Below are 16608 nucleotides of genomic sequence, written 5' to 3'. Positions count from 1 at the left end.
AGAATAAAATGCAAACATCTTAAGCTTGTCCTACACCAGGCCTTATCCATTTACCTCTTTACATACATCTCTCACCACCCAGTTCTAAGTACTAAGTGAACTACTGCTCAAATTGACTCCAGGCATATTGGGACTTTCAGGAAAACCACCTTTCCTATCTCCCACAGGCACAAATTATTGCCTGGCACCATTTTCCTTAAAAGTCTGATTATATGTCATTCAATACCCAGATCTCCTGTCTCTGGATTCTCTATAGGGAATTACTTAAGTTTCCCTGGTACTAAGTTGCTTGTTAAAAAAAAAAAAAAAAAAAGCAAAAACCAAAATCAAACCAAGGAAACAACCCATTTTTATTGAGATCTAACCCATTTAACATTTGCCTTTGCAGAGATGTTACAATTCACTGGTTTGTTATATTCAAATTCTACAACCGCATAAATCCAGCACATTCTCACCACCCCTAAAGGAATATGTAACTTCCTACTTTGGCAACTACAAATCTGTTTGGCCTCTGGATTTGCCTGTCTTGTACATTTGCCATATGTAGACCTTCAGTCCTTCCTCCAGCCTTGCTTTGTCTGCTATTTTTTTTTTTTTTAGTTTTGTGTCAGTCTTAGAGCTTGAACTCAGGACCTAGACACTGTTTCTGCCCAGGCTGGCCTGAACTTCGATTTTCCCAATCTCAAAAAAGTTTCTTGAGAATTTTCTCCTTACTTGGGTCCCTGCTTTGGTTTCCTTTGTCTGAAGTACTGACTCACTGGAGGAAACTGACAAGTTCTAAGACTGTTAAAGAGACCTAATCCCCACTACATTGGTTCTGCAATAGGATAAAAAAGTGTGGCAGTGGTTGTAAGCTAGCATGGACTTGTAAATTCTCTGGCTTGATCATCCTGCACAAGCGTTTGATGAACAAAACTAACACAAACATTACTTAAAAGTACTTTTTATTTAACTTTAATTTCTGAGGTAAAATACTTTTTTCTTTCAACTTCCATAACAAAATACAGAGCTATCAGATACCCCTGGAAAAAATATGTATATTATACATATATTTCTATAACATTACATCATATATATAATATATATGCAAAAATTTGGAGACTGTATAGAAAGCGAAACATCTAAAAGGCACTGCACAATGGAGTTAAAATTACTTACATTTTATGTACATATACACACTTTATTCTGCTTATATGGGTAACTAGTGAAGTTACCTTTCACACATGAATGTCTTATTCACAAATCCCTGCATCACAATTTTATAACTCAAAGAATGTCTAAATATTTCAGAACAAATTAACTGGTAACTTTTTTCCCCAAGAAGAAACTAAAAATGGAACAATTCTTAAAAGACTGAATCAAAATTTTCTTTTAAACTACATAAAAATATATGATCCATTACTGTTTATAAAACAAAAGCACAAACATAATTACAGAATAAATTAACAACAACAACAACAACAACAACAGGGGACAAACAGCCAACTGACTACTCACTTGGTGAGGAGTGATTAACTATTTTTTTTTTTTTCTTTAATGCTTCTGGAAGTTTCTTGGCCCATGAATCACTAGGGTGTGGTAATTCCCTGTATTAGTGAGCTGGGTTTAATGTAGTACAACTTGACAATGGGGGTGGTGGGGCTTGGGATCTGTTTACATTTTACTCCTACCCTTCAGAAAACAAGGTGAGCTCAGCAAGGCTGGATGCCCTTAAGGGATCTCTACTGTTTCCTTCCTATAGCTAAAAAAAAAAAAAAAAAGCAAACTTTTTTACACGAACAAGTTCTTGATTAATGAAATTTCAATAATTTATATTTGCAAAGTCCTAGACATTTGGCACAGCAAAATTGGAAAAATGGAGGGGGGGGAGTAGATCTGGCTTTTGTCCCCCCCCTTTTTTCCATCTGCTGTCGGACAGTGATGAGATGCTCACGGAAGAGAAAAACCTGCCTTGTACCAGGCTGGTGACAGGTGCTGCCAGGAGTGGGCTGGGGGAGATAAAGACTCTTGCCAGAGGAAATGTCACTGACCTGCACATTCCCCAGTCTCCTTCCTGAGCAACCCGAAGTTCTGCTGTTTAAGAAGCTCCACCCCCACCCTCCCAGTGTGCAGTGCAAATCAACAATCACTGGTGGAATGGCAATCAAAGGAAACAGTTACAAAGCAAACAATTTCTTAAAGCCAAAAAACATTTTCCATGGAGTTAAACATATTTTGAGTGTGTTTTCAAGTGTAAAAGCGGTGACTTTTCTTCAAACAGAAGCAGCATCTAGGAATTAATTCTGGCACTTGGGTTCTAGGGGGTTACAGGTATGTAACATGGATTTTTCTCCCTCTTATTTTAAAGGCCCCATGTTTCTATTCCTGAGTTCATACTGACACCTGCTGGCCCTCCCCTCTAGTGGACGATGGGTGTCCAGCTGGCCTCCCTGGTTAGATTGGGCAATACCTAGCAGAGAGCCTTCTTTCACCTGCTGGGCTTGCTTTCTGATTTAGAGGTAAGTCAAGGTGCAGAGAAGAAAACACAACCACAAAGGCAGCATGACCAAAGCCTGAGTCATTAGGGACCATTCTCTCAGTCCCTTTCCTGGGGGAAAGACAAGTCACTCATGGAATTTGGATTAAGCAAGGAGGACACTTGTCATAAAAAAGCATGGACTCCAGTAAAACATTACTGTTAAATGTTACTTAGTATACAGTTTCTTAGGCCAGGGGAGTCAGGAATCTCTCCAATTCCCAGAAGCTATTCCCATGCCTCCCCTCTTCTCTGCTGCCCTGTTAAGGTGGATCTGGGCCACAGCCAGCTAGGTGTTTTCTACACTACAGAGGTACACATGCACACACATCCACAGCTGGCTGCTGCCTCCATGCCCCTGGGTACTAGTGTTTCGCTTCATATAAGACTAATATGTTTCCATTCTCTTGAAGCTGCTAGGAGGGAATCTCCCAGAAAGAAGTGTCTGTAAACTGGTCTGACTCAGGGTACTTAACTGATCAGGAGGACTCAGAACTAGCTGGGCAAACAGGGATGGCAAGAATGGCAACACTAGAAGAGCAGACACTGACTTCTACCCACACCAGACCTCTCAGCATCTAACTGTGACTGTCTTCTTTCTGCTCCTTCCTACAGACTCAACAAACTTCCACTTCTTCCTGGAGCAACCTTCTGTGTTACCAGGCATCTGTCCTCAGCTCTCATAATTTTGCCTTTTGCTATATCATTCCAACATTAAGAGGAAATGACTACCAGTAAGAAATTTAACCATGTCTCAACATTCCTTGATTATCTGAACAGTGGCCATGTCCTTTACAGGTTTACGTTGACAGACCCGTATCACTTTAAAGTGTGTTCATAGTTAAGGCTCGACTTAGGAAAATGATAAGAGAGTTAGACAAATGCAAAGACATGTCAGGCTTCTCAGTGAACTTGCTCACTTTGGTTTGGCTTCCCAAACCCACAATGGAAAAAGAAAAAAAGAAAAATGACTATTTTTTTTTAAAGGCATTGGGTTACTTCCTCCTGCCCTCTTCTTTCTTCCCTGAACAAGAGTTTACAAGTCTTCATGGCTTCTTAGTAGGTGAAGTGGATGAAAAGTCTGAGGAGGAGTGGGCTGCAGAGCTTACTTCCTGCCACCCCCAACCCCAAAGGGGAGAGAGCCTCCAGCCCCCACTCCCCTGGGGCAGTATCCTCATGTGTCCTGAAAACATTTTTAAAAAAGGAAATGAAAAATGCCAAACAACAACGAAAGAAAAAGAGGAAAAGAGAGACACCTAAACATCCTCTGCCCTAGTTAAGCCCCACATTCTATTGTTCTTCCCCTGAAATAATTAAAGAGTATTTTCATGTAAAATACTTACTGTTGAACCTCTCCCAGCTACAATGCTTTCCCTTTTTATGTCTGTCTCTCAGAACAAAAGAAACTCATCAATGGCTTTCCATGTATATATAGAGAAGAAAGTCTGGAACCTGAACTGTCATGGGACCAGTAAGTACCTGGGCCCTTTAGAAATTTCCTTGTCAGGAAGTATAAGCCTCAAATGGGAAACAAGGCTCCTTCCCCCTTCAGTTCAATACTGTGTCCTACTTCCCAGTAAAAAAAAGTGTGTTCACATCCAACCTAATTTACAACAGAAGATTCCCATCCCATCCCCAACAGAAAAGTACAAGACTATGCCCCAGAATGATCAAACCAGTCTAATGCCCTCCCCCCGCCCCAAATCTTGCTACATAAATACATGTATTTGATTATTATAATATAAACAGTCCCATCTCACTTGTAGTTCTAAGCATCAGCGGCAGCTGCTGCCAGGCCCCGAGGTCCTGCCCCACTCCACAAGAACTTGCCGGTCTTACTCAGCTCCCGGGCTTCAGGGTCACCATTCCAGCGCCGCTTCAATCGAAGCTTGGGGGGCATTAGGGCGTCTTCTTTCTTCTCAGGCGCACTGGGTTCTTTGCCTGATCTATCCTCACTGTCTTCAGTCACCTCTGGAGGTTCCTCATTGGAGGTACTAATGGGTGCAGAGGGCCAGACAGGTGGGGCAGTAGGGCGGGCAAAGATGGTGCCTTTCTCCTCTTCCATGGTCCTGCTTGGCACAGTGCCCTCCTCTTTAGAGTGCTCTTCCTTCTCCTGGGCTGACTGCCTGAGGCTCTCGGTATCCTTCTCAGAAGTGGGCTCCACCTTAATTCGAGGGGGAATGGGAGCCATGGTGGGCGCAGCAACAGGTACAGACTCCTCGGTGCTCTCTGCTCTCTCTCGGTTCTTCCGTCCAATGGGTGGGGGCTGCAGCTTGATAGAAAACTGAGTAGACTCTTCAGGATGCATTTGGCATTGCAGTGGTGGAACCATGAGCCCTGGGTAGCGGGGAAAAGTCCGAGGACTCAGATGATAATTGAACACAGAACAGGCTTGAGAATGAAGGTAGTGTTTCATTTCCTCTGGGTTGAAGGAGAAGCAACTGCTGTTGGTGAAGGGGCTGAGGCCTGGTGAAGGGCTATAGGAGAAGATGGTGGGAGTCAGGGAGAGGGCCGGTGAGATGGGGACACTAAGGACACCTCCACGGCTAGGAATTGGAGAGACAGCAAAAGGACTGTGGGGGTCAGGGTACATCCCTGGCCTAGAGAACAGAGGAAGCATTATGTCAGGCTTGCGTTTCTGATGGCTGATCCCTCCTCCACCAACAGCATTCCGGGAGGCCATGAGATCCACGCCCCGGCGCCAGTCAGCAGCTGAGCCATCTTCTAGCTCTGAAAGCTCCACCTTTCTATCGGTGCCATTATTTGACTCCTGGCCAGAGGCAGTTAGGGAGCTAGCAGAGAACCGCCCTGACTGCACATCACCAGGTGGAGAATGGGCATCCAGCGGTGGGAAATGGAACCTCGACGAGGCTGTTGGCACTGGTGGTGCACTTTGAGGAACCACACCTGTGATGGTGGAAAAGACAAGACTCCACTGATCATGTGCTCATTCACTATCATCAGTTTTACTATGCTAGTCCTGTGAATAATTCTCAGTGGCAACAGGATATAAACACTCCAAATGACCCAGATCCCATAGTTTCCTGTCTAACTAGAAAATACGGACCAGCCTGGGTGTAGTGGCATATACCTATGATCTCAGCACACAGGTGAATAGATAATGAGTTCAAAACAGCTGGGGTCCAGTGGCTCCTGCCTATAATCCAAGCTACACAGAAGGCTGAGATCTGAGGACTGCTGTCAGTGCAGGCAGGGAAGTCCATGAGACTCTTATCTCCAATTAACCAACAAAAAGCCAGAAGTGGAGCTGTGGCTCAAGTGGTAGAGTGCTGGCCTTGAGCAAAAATGCAGAGACAGCACCCAGGCCTGAGTTCAAGCCCAGGACTAGCATGTGTACACTCACACACACGTGCAGTCACACACACATTATTCAGCTTCTTTCCATTTAATCTGTCAACTTTTTTTTTCTTTTGTGGAACTCTGGGCCTGGGCACTGTCCCTGAGCTATTCAGCTCAAGGCTACTGCCCTACTCCTTGAGCTTCAGCCTCACTTCCCATTTTTCTAGTGGTTAACTGGAGATAAGAATCTCAGGTTCTTTAGTGCGCAGGCTGGCTTTGAACTGAGACCTTCAGATCTCAGCCTCCTGAGTAGCTAGGATTACAGGTGTGAGCCTCCTCACTCGGCTTAGCTGCCATCTTTCTCTAGTCACTTTATTGTCTTTACAGTATTCCTTACTATCAGCACTATTATACTATATTTTGATTTATACTGATATTTTATTAATGCTTATATTTTGATTTCTGAAGGCAGGGATTTCCTATTGTTTACAATTATATTCTTAGCAGTTCAAGATTTAGCAATTAGTAGATTCCTAATGAATATTAAGGTAAGTGTATGAGCACAAGAAACTTTTCTGCAATAAAAAATATATTGTGCAAGCATTACCTGCCTCAATTTTTAACACTGCAAATAATGTTCACATTTTCTTAAATTTTGGTCCTATCTAAAGTGAAGAAAATCTAACCAAAACACAAATAATGAAAATAACATCTAATACAAGTACCCCACCGAAAACCCAAAGATTGTGTATATTGTTAAAAAGCTCTATTACAGACCCTCCTGCCCCTGCCAAAAAAAAAAGTCTGTTCAGCTGCACCATGTCTGTGCTTTATATTTTTATTTTATAGTTTTAATAATGCTGAAGACTAGCACTCTACCACTTGAGCCACAGCTCCACATAAAGCTTTTTTTGGTGGTATATTGGAGATAATTCTCATGGACTTTCCTGCCTTAACTGCCTTCGAAACGCAATCCTCAGCAATCCTAAGATTACAGGTATGAATGATCAATGCCTACACGTATCTTCTACTGTTAGGGTAAGAGTATTTATATATATCTATATATGAGACTGTAGCTTTTAACAAGTCACTGTGCTAGAAGAACATTTCCTGAACTGATGTTCCACAGAAAACTGTTCTGTAATACTTTAAAGTCTCATAGACTTTCCTGCCTGGGCTGGTTTTGAACTGTGATCCTCACATCTCAGCCTCCTGAGGAGCTAGGATTACAGGTCTGCGGCTCTTTATTTTTTAAGAGTAAATGTACTCAAATGCAAAAAGATCACTTGTATGCATTCTGAAGGACAATAAGTTGTAAGCATAATGTGGGAAGATCCAACTCCTAAGCTATAGAAATACTTAGTGCTGTCCCTGAACTCTTCTGCTCAAGGCTACCACCCTACCCCTGGGCCTGGGCGCTGTTCCTGAACTTTTCAGCTCCAGGCTACTGACCTACCCAAGAGCCAAGCCTTACTTCCTGTTTTCTAGAGGTTAATTGGAGATAAGAGTCTCAGGTCCTTTTGTGCCGGGCTGGCTTTGAACCTTTATCTTCAGATCTCAGCCTCCAGAGCAGCTAGGATTACAAGCATGAGCCACCTCGCCTGGTTAGTATTTTTTTGCTAGTCCTGGGACATGAACTCAGGGGCCTGGGCACTGTCCTTGGTCACATTTTGTTCAAGGCTAGTGTTCTGCCATAAGCCACAGGGTCACTTCCAGCTTTTTCCTGTGTATCTGGTACCAAGCAATCAAACCCAGGGCTTCATGCACGCTAGGCGAGCACTCTACCACTAGGTTACACTCCTGGCCCCAGTTAGCATTTTTTTTTTAAGGAGAATATTTCAGTATTTACACTTATATGTACATTCACAAGGAGAAATAATATAACATTTCCCAAATGCATTTATGTGGGGCAAAGGAAGATCAGACATATGGAAGACAGCATTCTCATCCCTCTTCTCTGAGAAATGGAATTGCTCCCCACTTTTATGTTATATCTTGAGATGTCAATGCTAAGATTCTGTTCACAATGGAGTTTGCTGCTAAAAAAAACCCCCCAAAACGACAAATACTATTGCTCTTAAAAGACATCATTTCTATGGGACTCAAGTCACAGAGCTGAAAAATCTGGGTCTGAATCTCAACTCTGGCACCTTCTACCTTGTAGCCAAAGTAAGTAGCAAACTGGAATTCTTGAACCTCCTTTGGAAGAAATGAAAATATTCAATCCTGGTCACAGTTTATATCTGTGTGCCTGTTTCCTTACCCGTAAAACTGATAGTAATAGGACAACTCTAATATTCAAGTTAACAGCTAATACTTGTGAAGTCCTTAGAATAGTACCAGCGCATAGCTAATTGTTAAAATAATTTATTAGATAATAATCATGGTTCAAAAATCAAAACATAAAGGAAAGGCATACCTCGTTCAAAAATGTATTTCGATAACAGTATTAGAGCAATGTTAAACTTCCTGGGTGTGGCAATGTTATTGTGGTTAAAGAAAAGAATGTTCTTGCTCCTGAGAGATACATGCTGAAGTACAGGGGGTGAAGTGCCAGGATGTCTGTGATTTAATCTCAAAAGATTTAAAAAGTATATATAAATAGAAAGAGATAAAACAAATGTGGCAGTAACATTAACCATTTAGTAGATCTAAGGATAGATGGGTTCATTCACTGTTTCTAACCCAATTTTTCTGTAGGCTGAAGTTCTCCAAAATAATCATGAAAACTGAGGATAAGTAAGCATTGACAGGTATAGACAGATGAGATCTAAAGCCCTGCCCCACTTGTTGGTATCTACTTCTACTAACATCTTCTACATCTTTCTTATGTAAATAAAAGTAAACATTTAAATATACTCAGTAATACTTTTTTTTTTATTGTAATTAGTAAAAGGGTTACATGATATTCACCAGATAGAAGGTGCATTAATTTACATACATTGATACCCTTTCACATGTCTTGGTACCCGTTTCCCTCCCCCCCTCAGTAATACTTTCATAGGATGTTTTTAGTCATAAAAATAGGATAGTCTATATAAAGAACTGTTTTATTTTCTTTGTTACCTTTCCCTCCGCCCCCCCACCTCTTTCTCCTTTGTGCGTCTGGGGCTTGAACTTTAGGCCTGGGCATTGTCCCTCCTGAGCTCTTCAGCTCAAGGCTACCACCCTGCCCTTGGAGCCAAAAAGCCCCACTTTCCACTTTCTAGTGGTTAACTGGAGATAAGAGTCTCATGTTCCTCAGTGCCCAGGCTGGCTATAAGCTGAGATCCTCAGATCTCTGCTTCCTGAGTATCTAGGATTTCAAGAGTGAGCCACAATTTCTAGCTTCATTTTTTGGAGACAAGCTCCCATTATGTAGTACAGCCTATAGTTGAACATTCAATTCTTCTACCTGGGTTCCCAAGAACTGGGAACTACCTTGCATGATTTGTATTTCAACATTATTTGTTATTTCAACATTGTTCACATGTTAATTGTTCTACCTTAAACTGTTAGCGGTAAGACCAAGGGAAAGGAAAAAAATACAAATATTTATCCTGTTGCTCAATAAACTTTTGCATTATTTGACTATATTACAGCCAGCAATGTACCTATAGATAGAATGCCTTTGCTTTGAGGATCTAAATCTATACAGACTACTGTCTAGAGCACAACATTTCACATTACAATAAAACAAGTATATAGTGCCTCTCCTGCTAAACACTAAATTGCTTAAGGGAAAGAACTCCCCCATAATCCATAATTGTGCCTTTAGGATTTACACATCTATTTAACTAATAAATGAATCCCAAAATTGAGAAGAGGAATGTGTATAATCTATAAAATAGGAGCGATATTCAATCTTTCAGTTATCTCAACGAGTCAATTACATTTTACCAGAGCAGAAAGGATAGAATGAGAATTCACCAACCACTCAGCGAAAGTATCTCAATTAAGTATATGTTTAATAATTTTATACTCCTTTGTTATCATGAAAGTAAACACTTAGCCTATGTGGGCAAAATTCACCATATGCAACTGTTTCTCTGGAATTACTTGTACTTAAGATATGAGTAATCAAATTCGGTCTTATTTTCCCTGTAACATTTTTTTTTTAAGTGCTGATTATTGTACCCAGAGCTTTAAGATTGACAGGCACATACTCTTCTGATCTATATCCCAGACCCTCATTGTGACTTCTAGATTAAGGATCTGGAGGCTGTTAAGGACCAAGATTGATTCAATTAGAACAGGTGTGTGTCATACCACTACAGTTAGGTCTCCAGACCAGAGCCTTCACAGAGTACTTGCCCTGGAAAATCACCCTTCTCACAGGGGCTGATAAGATACTCCATTTCAGGTTGTCCAATTGTCTAGACTTGATGAGTTTTCAACCAACAGAAAATGAATCAAATAAGAATCAGACCAAGCTGGGCACTGGTGGCTCACACTTGCAATCCTAGCTACTCAGTAGGCTGAGATCTAAGGAACTTGGTTCAAAAGACCATGAGACTCTTATCTGTAATTAACCACCAGAAAACTGGAAGTGGCACTGTGCTTCAGTGGTAGAGTGCTGGCCTTGAGCTAAAGAGCTCAGAGACAGCACCCAGGCCCAGACTTCAAGTCCCACAACTGACAAAAAAAAAAAAAAAGAATCGGACCAATATAGTATGTAGGGTCAGGGTATAGCTGGTCCCAGACTCCCATCCACTGCCTACGTAAAGTCCTAATTCCTAAAGGTACACAGGGAAAGGGGCAATAGTGAGAAATAGAGGAAACAAGATTTCAGTCGCTAGAACAGGTCTGATTTCCTAATGCAGCTCCCTCAGGCACAAGGAAAGAAAACAGGCTGTAATTAGAGATGCATTCCAATACCACTTTTTTTTAAATGCATGCCCCAGGGACAGGAGGGAGTGGTTACAGGAAAGATGGAACTGTAATGATAGCAGAGTCAAGCTAAAACTGCCCTAACTTGTTGAGTGTAGTAATTACATATCTGCAATATATCTTCCCATTATAATCTCTCAGCCACACCCCATTCTAATTTTGCAGTTTCTTCAAACTTTTTTCTGAAAAGTTGTAGTATGTCAAAATCACAAACAGTTTTCTTTGGCTTAACACACAAGCCCTCGAGGATAGAAGGATGATGAACAGGTAAAAAAGTAATTAAATACAATCTATTGTTTTGAGGTAAGAACAGGAATAATTTTCATATTAACACCCCTACCCCAAACAACCCACTAACAAACAATACTGCCTTCTCCACCAAAAGAGGCAGTCCTGGGGAGAGTGTGTATTATATGTATGTGACATTGTCCATAAGGAATTGTACCCTTATCCAGGCATGATGGTTCATGCCTATAATCCTAGCTACACAAGAGGATGAGATCTGAGGATCAAGGTTCAAAGCCAGCCCAGGCACAAAAGAACCTGAGCTCAAGCCCCATGATCCACAAAAAAAAAAAAAAAAAAGAAAATTGTACTCTTTACCTAACTCATGTAACTGTTAACAACACCATACATCACCTTTATAATAACAATAAAAATTAATTTAAGAGAGGAGAGCCTGGGGAGAATGTATATAATATGTATTCATGGAAATGTCATAATGAACCTCCCCATTAAACACCTAATTTAAATAAAAAAGAAAAATGATAAGCACTAAAGCCTCTATGAGCTGGGATGGAAAGCTGTAACTCAGCAGTTGGAGGGGAAGCCCTGCTACACTTACAGCAGATAAGGCTAAGTAAGCCTTAGTGCCTTGTTCTCTGAGTTGCTGGCAGAGATCAAAGACACTGCCTTTCACTGCAAGCATGTGAACCTTCTCTTCTCTGATGAAGGATGCTGTGGTTTTGATGAGATTCACTTGATAAAAGAGCCTGATAGTTTCACAGAAAATCGGAAGTGTTTGTACTGAGTCCTGAACAAAAAAGTCAACATAGCCCTTCGGAACTCCATTTCTAAACAGTATACTTTAATACTATACAGGAGACTGCAAATAAGATGAAGAAAAAAGTTTAAATAAACAAATCTACTTTGGTATCTTCAAGTCTATTACTCCTTTTAGGAGATGAGGGGGGAGACTCAAAGAACAGAGGGCTGGGAATGTGGCTTACTGGGAGAGTGCTTGCCTAGCATGCATGAAGCACTGGGTTCAATTCCTCAGTACCATATACACAGAAAAAGCTGGAAGCTGTGGCTCAAGTGGTAGAGCACCAGCCTTGAGCAAAAGAATGAGAGACAGTGCCCTAGGCTCTGAGCTCAAGCCCCAGGGCTGGGAGGAAAAAAAAAAGAGGAAAAAACACTGATGTAATTCATCACATTGGTGCTTCTGAAATTCCCTTAAACATGTCTTAGAGTTTGCTTTTTAAAGTTCTTTTTCATTCAAAATACATTCTTAATCAAAGGAATTTGCATCTTACCACTTGACCGAATGTTGATGAATGGGTAGTTGGGCATCACCAGCTTATTGAAGTTAAACTTGTAAGTAAACCTTTTCCCTTTTGTTTTATGAAGAATCCTCTTGTTGTAATAATATCTGTAAAAAAGGAACACACTCAGTTTATCTTCTAGCCACTGACAGCTTCTGATAAATTTGAGTAATCACCAAGATCAACAATTCTTGCTCTTAATATAATTTGCAAACATTCTTATTGCTCCTCTGTGGCCTGGTCCTCAGGTTACAGCTAGGAGAATGAAGAGCTTACTTTTGTCATCCAATTTTCAACTAAGTCATTTGGTGAGAGCTTTTATAAAAGTATCCTTAATTTAAAGATCCCAGTCACCTACCCCAACTCTAACCACCTTTCTTCTCCATCTCTACAACTTCAATTCTACAGCTCACTTCCTTCCTGTTCTACTGCAAGTTCCTACAGAGTAGTTTATGCTAACTGTGTATTTTAATTTCTGTCTTGTCTGGTGTGGGGGGACGGGCAGACAAGTCTTTTGGGAGAACCTGATGTGGTTAGTCTGGAGACATAAGTGCAAGATACAAAGGAACATAAAATTATTTATGGTAGACAATGAGATAGGGAAAATAGCAGTCGTCCTGGTCTCTTCACCTTCAAACATTCAAAAGGAATATAGGACATGGGAAATTACTACAAAGTTACTGCACAGATTTTAAGTTCAGGGGACTAAGAATGATGAAAAGCAGGGAATGTTCATATACCTGGACCTTTTAACATGGCTTCTATTAAATAGTACAAGTCATAAACTGCCTCTAGCCTCTTGAAGGGCAGAGTCATGAAATTTAAAAACTACCCAATGAAAAGGAGTATCTGAAAGAATTTATAGTGATTGTTCTTTAGACTTATGCGGTAACCAGTGGACTGATAACTGAGCCTAAGGACATAGTATTTGGGTAGGTAGCTATGTGAGCAAGTCCTCCTGTGCTGGTTTTCCCTTCCTGGCCTCTTCTGGGTGAGCCCAATAAAAGAAATTCCAATGAACTCTCTCTAAGGAAATCTCAACTAATCCTCTGGATTAAAAAAGAACTCCAATCCATGTCTTACCATATACTCTCGCCCACTACAGGAGCACGATCGGCTGTCTGTCAAGATCCAGTGCCAGCTACACTGGAATTCCCTCCTACATATAACCAAAGATATGCCTTTTCTCCTCCTGAGCCTGCACTACTTGGATTCAACACCTCTTCCACTCCCACTCTTAACGCTACACATTATTCACTATAATATTGTAATTGCTTTATTATTTGATATCCTTTTTTATCTAAGATTTGCCAAACTGCGTGGTCTCCTTTCCAATCTGTTAACATCACAGATTTGGGAAATCTTTCTCTTACCTGAGGGCCCGGCTCAGCTTGTCATAGTTCATCTGTGGTTTGCATTTCCTGCGGCCCCAGAGGCGGGCCACCTCATCTGGATCCTTGATGACAAACTCCCCATACTCTCCCTGCTGCCAGGCAATGACATGGCGGAACTCTTCCTTCTGCAGCAGCTCCAGGATGAAGTGCCACAGCTGGATCTGCCGAGAGCCTGGGGATGACTCAGTTTTGTAGGCCCAGTCTGGAAACTGATACCCTTTAATGTGAAAAGGGTGAGATCAAAGAAATCATGAGCTAGGTACACACATACCAGAACCCCTAACTCCACATTCCACTGCTCAGAATTTCTAGAGTGCTTTGCAAACATGCCATAAACACCCAGGCAGCTGGGGCTAACCACAACAGGGGAGTAAAGGTCAGAGAAAATACCCATCTTATGGCAATCACTGAATCTGACAAAGCTGGGTAGTTAACACTCAAGCTACCCTTTCATATTTACAAATCTCACACATACTTTCTATAAGGACACCCAAGTTACCACAGAAACAAACAGGACAAACTATACAAAAATACAGCGGAAAAACTCCATATCATATCCCCCCCTCCTCAAGCTGAACTTATGTCTTCAACTAGGGAAGGGACTAAAACTTGGGAAAAAGGTGTATTTAGCAGACATGTTAAATACATAGCCTACAGCTGTCAATCATAGTCTAGCATTCTTGAGCTAAGCCCAAGTACAGAGAACAGGAACCATCAAGGGACATTCCAGGTACATTAGAATGATTAACTTCTGCTCACCTCCACCTCCTTCTGGCTTTTCCACGATGCTACAGCCTGCTTTCATTTTCGCCTTCCTGCTGAGAGACAGAAGCCACACAATTACTTTGTGATAGTATATATTATCCTCTTGAGCTTTTCCTGGCATAGCCTTTTCTCAGACTTCCTTTTCCCATTTTTCCTTCCTTACACAGGGTTGTCTTTCAAACATGTCACTTCCAAACTGCTAATCCTCAAGTCATCCAATGACAGTCCTCAGGCCTTCAGCCTCCAAAACCATAATTATCTCTCACCTGACTTTAACCACAAAGTGTAAACACTATCCTTAATATTTGCTTTTTCCTCCTGACCAACCCTTCAAATGCTTAAAAAAAAAAAAAAAAAGGAAGGGTACAGTGAAATGGGTCCAAAGAGGCAGCCAAAACAAGTCAGTTTGTCTTCTATTACTAGACAAGTCGAGATGCCAAGACACACAAGTCTGAGATCACCCAGATGTACTACTCTAAAGGGTGAAAAAAAAAAAAAGACAAATGCATCTGATTCCCACTCCAGAGTGAACATCTGATTTTGATTTCTTTTACTAAACTATGTGAGATGGGAGAAAGAAAACTCTCAGTCAGAAACTGTCCCCTCCCCCTAGAAAAAAACACTCGAGGATACAGGAAGTCAATGTACACAAGAAACACACTCTTAAAGTGTTTTGTTTTTTGAGAAGATGTTTTACATGCAATCCCTTTCACAGGGAAGGAGGAGTAGGAATCTTCGGCTGAAGAGCATTGTCTTGCTCTGATTTGAATTCATTCCATCCAGATTTATAGTTCCTCAATAAATTTCCTATTCCCAGCAGCAAGCTGCTTTGTGTCAGTCAGTCCACCAGTAAAGAGTGAAACTGCCAGAGGGATCTGGGGGCAGGAGGGCAGATTTACCCTCATTGTTCCCCAGGTGGATGACAGGCCCTGAGCACTCACATTAGCAGGTCAGGAGGGAATGTACACACACACCTCAGTGGCTCCGGGGTGGGGTGGGGACAAATTCCTAATCTTGTAAATGTCAACTAATTTGGGATTCCTCTAGAATCTAGATTTTCTTTCTCAACACACACTATTAAGGAGACTAGTACATTTCGGTCCATTAAAACCACCAGGGGAGATAAATAGCCCCAAGGAAGGAGAGAAAACATACACACACACAAGCACACAGATATACAATAACAAGGCACCAGAGGCTGAGGCAGGAGCTTCCTCTCCCATTTCCGTGAGGATGAGGGAGGAAAAACATTCATTTCCCCCATGGCTCCAGGAGGTTGCCAACCAGGGACACCCCTAACTCCTACACTGCTATGCCAGCTACAGGGATCTCCTTCAACCAGCAGGACCGTGGTGGTGGGGGATCCATACTCTAGTGACGACACTCGGATCTGCAATCCCTCCCTCGATACTCCAGCTCTCGATTTTCCCCTAAGGGGCACCGGGGATCCGAGAAGCCTCAACAGGCCTATTTTATATTATTCTTTTACGAAGTCGCCCCGACAACACTCCCTCTGCTCAAGGAGACTCACTCGAATTCAGCTCTGCAACCCGCAAGCCCCCCCCTACCCGGGTCTCCGATCCCGACCATTCCCTCAAGAATGAGATGCGGCCAGCTGGGCGCTGCGGACCACGCAAGCAGTTCCCCGTCCCGGAGCCTCCGCTCCCCTGGTCTCCAGGCCCGGCCTCCGCGGACCCATGCAGTCCCAGGTCCTGTCGCCCCTCGGACGCCGGCCCCCTCGCTCCTCGCCCGGGGCGAGGCCCGGCAGCACTGGCACAGCCTGGCTGGCGGTCCCGACCTCAGGGACACTGTTTCCGCGGGGGTCCCGGATGCTGGCTGCGGAGGGGCGGTGAGGGGGGGGGGAGCCCGGAGACCGCGACCGAGCCAGCTCACTCACCTCTCCCCGGCTCGGTCCGTCTTCAGTCCGGTCTCCTCCGCGGCGTCTCCAGCTCCTCCTCATCCACCCCAGCAGGAAGTGACCTCCTTGTCTGCTTTCGTCACTTCCATCCTTAAAGCGAGGGCGGGGGAGGAGGCGGCGCTCGCCCTCCCGCCGGCTTCGGGGCCTCGCCGCGCCGCGCCCTGCTGCGTCTCCCTTTCCTTTCTCCTTTTCCGCAGACGCCGACTTCCGCCCGCACTCCGCCCCCCTGCGTGCTCCTCACGCCGCCGCGTCCCGCGCCTCCGCCCGGTGCGCCGCCGTGTGCGTCACGCTGCGGGGACACGT

The 16608-nt window shown here is 42.9% G+C and overlaps 1 protein-coding gene across 2 annotated transcripts; it reads right to left on the bottom strand.

The window, feature by feature from the left end:
• Window positions 1-335: 335 nt before the first annotated feature.
• Etv3 (ETS variant transcription factor 3) lies at window positions 336-16567 on the bottom strand. 2 transcript variants are annotated; one of them, XM_090340692.1, is made up of 5 exons: window positions 16285-16567; window positions 14382-14437; window positions 13602-13839; window positions 12220-12335; window positions 336-5422 (listed from the first exon to the last, which is right to left on the bottom strand). In XM_090340692.1, exons 2-5 carry the CDS (start codon window positions 14425-14427, stop codon window positions 4284-4286), a joined length of 1539 nt encoding a protein of 512 aa, XP_090196818.1. In that variant the 5' UTR covers window positions 14428-14437; window positions 16285-16567; the 3' UTR covers window positions 336-4283. The 2 variants fall into 2 exon arrangements, with proteins under 2 accessions (XP_090196818.1, XP_090196817.1); XM_090340691.1 differs by having other exon boundaries at window positions 337-5422; window positions 14382-14440.
• Between the last annotated feature and the right edge of the window lie 41 nt (window positions 16568-16608).

The sequence above is a fragment of the Megascapheus bottae genome, chromosome 10, assembly GCF_031878675.1.
Source record: "Megascapheus bottae isolate mThoBot1 chromosome 10, mThoBot2.hap1, whole genome shotgun sequence".
Lineage (NCBI taxonomy): Eukaryota > Metazoa > Chordata > Mammalia > Rodentia > Geomyidae > Megascapheus > Megascapheus bottae.
Note: the sequence above shows the minus strand (reverse complement) of the source record. Positions and strands in the feature narration are given on the sequence as shown.

Bases quoted from the DNA above. Each gene is read 5' to 3' on its own strand.
- Etv3 (XM_090340692.1), bottom strand. From the start codon at position 14,427: ATGAAAGCAGGCTGTAGCATCGTGGAAAAGCCAGAAGGAGGTGGAG. The intron at 12,336-13,601 runs GTAAGAGAAAGA...CCTTTTTTACAG, and splicing joins AAGCTGAGCCGGGCCCTCAG to ATATTATTACAACAAGAGGA. The intron at 5,423-12,219 runs GTAAGATGCAAA...CCACCATCACAG, and splicing joins CATCAACATTCGGTCAAGTG to GTGTGGTTCCTCAAAGTGCA.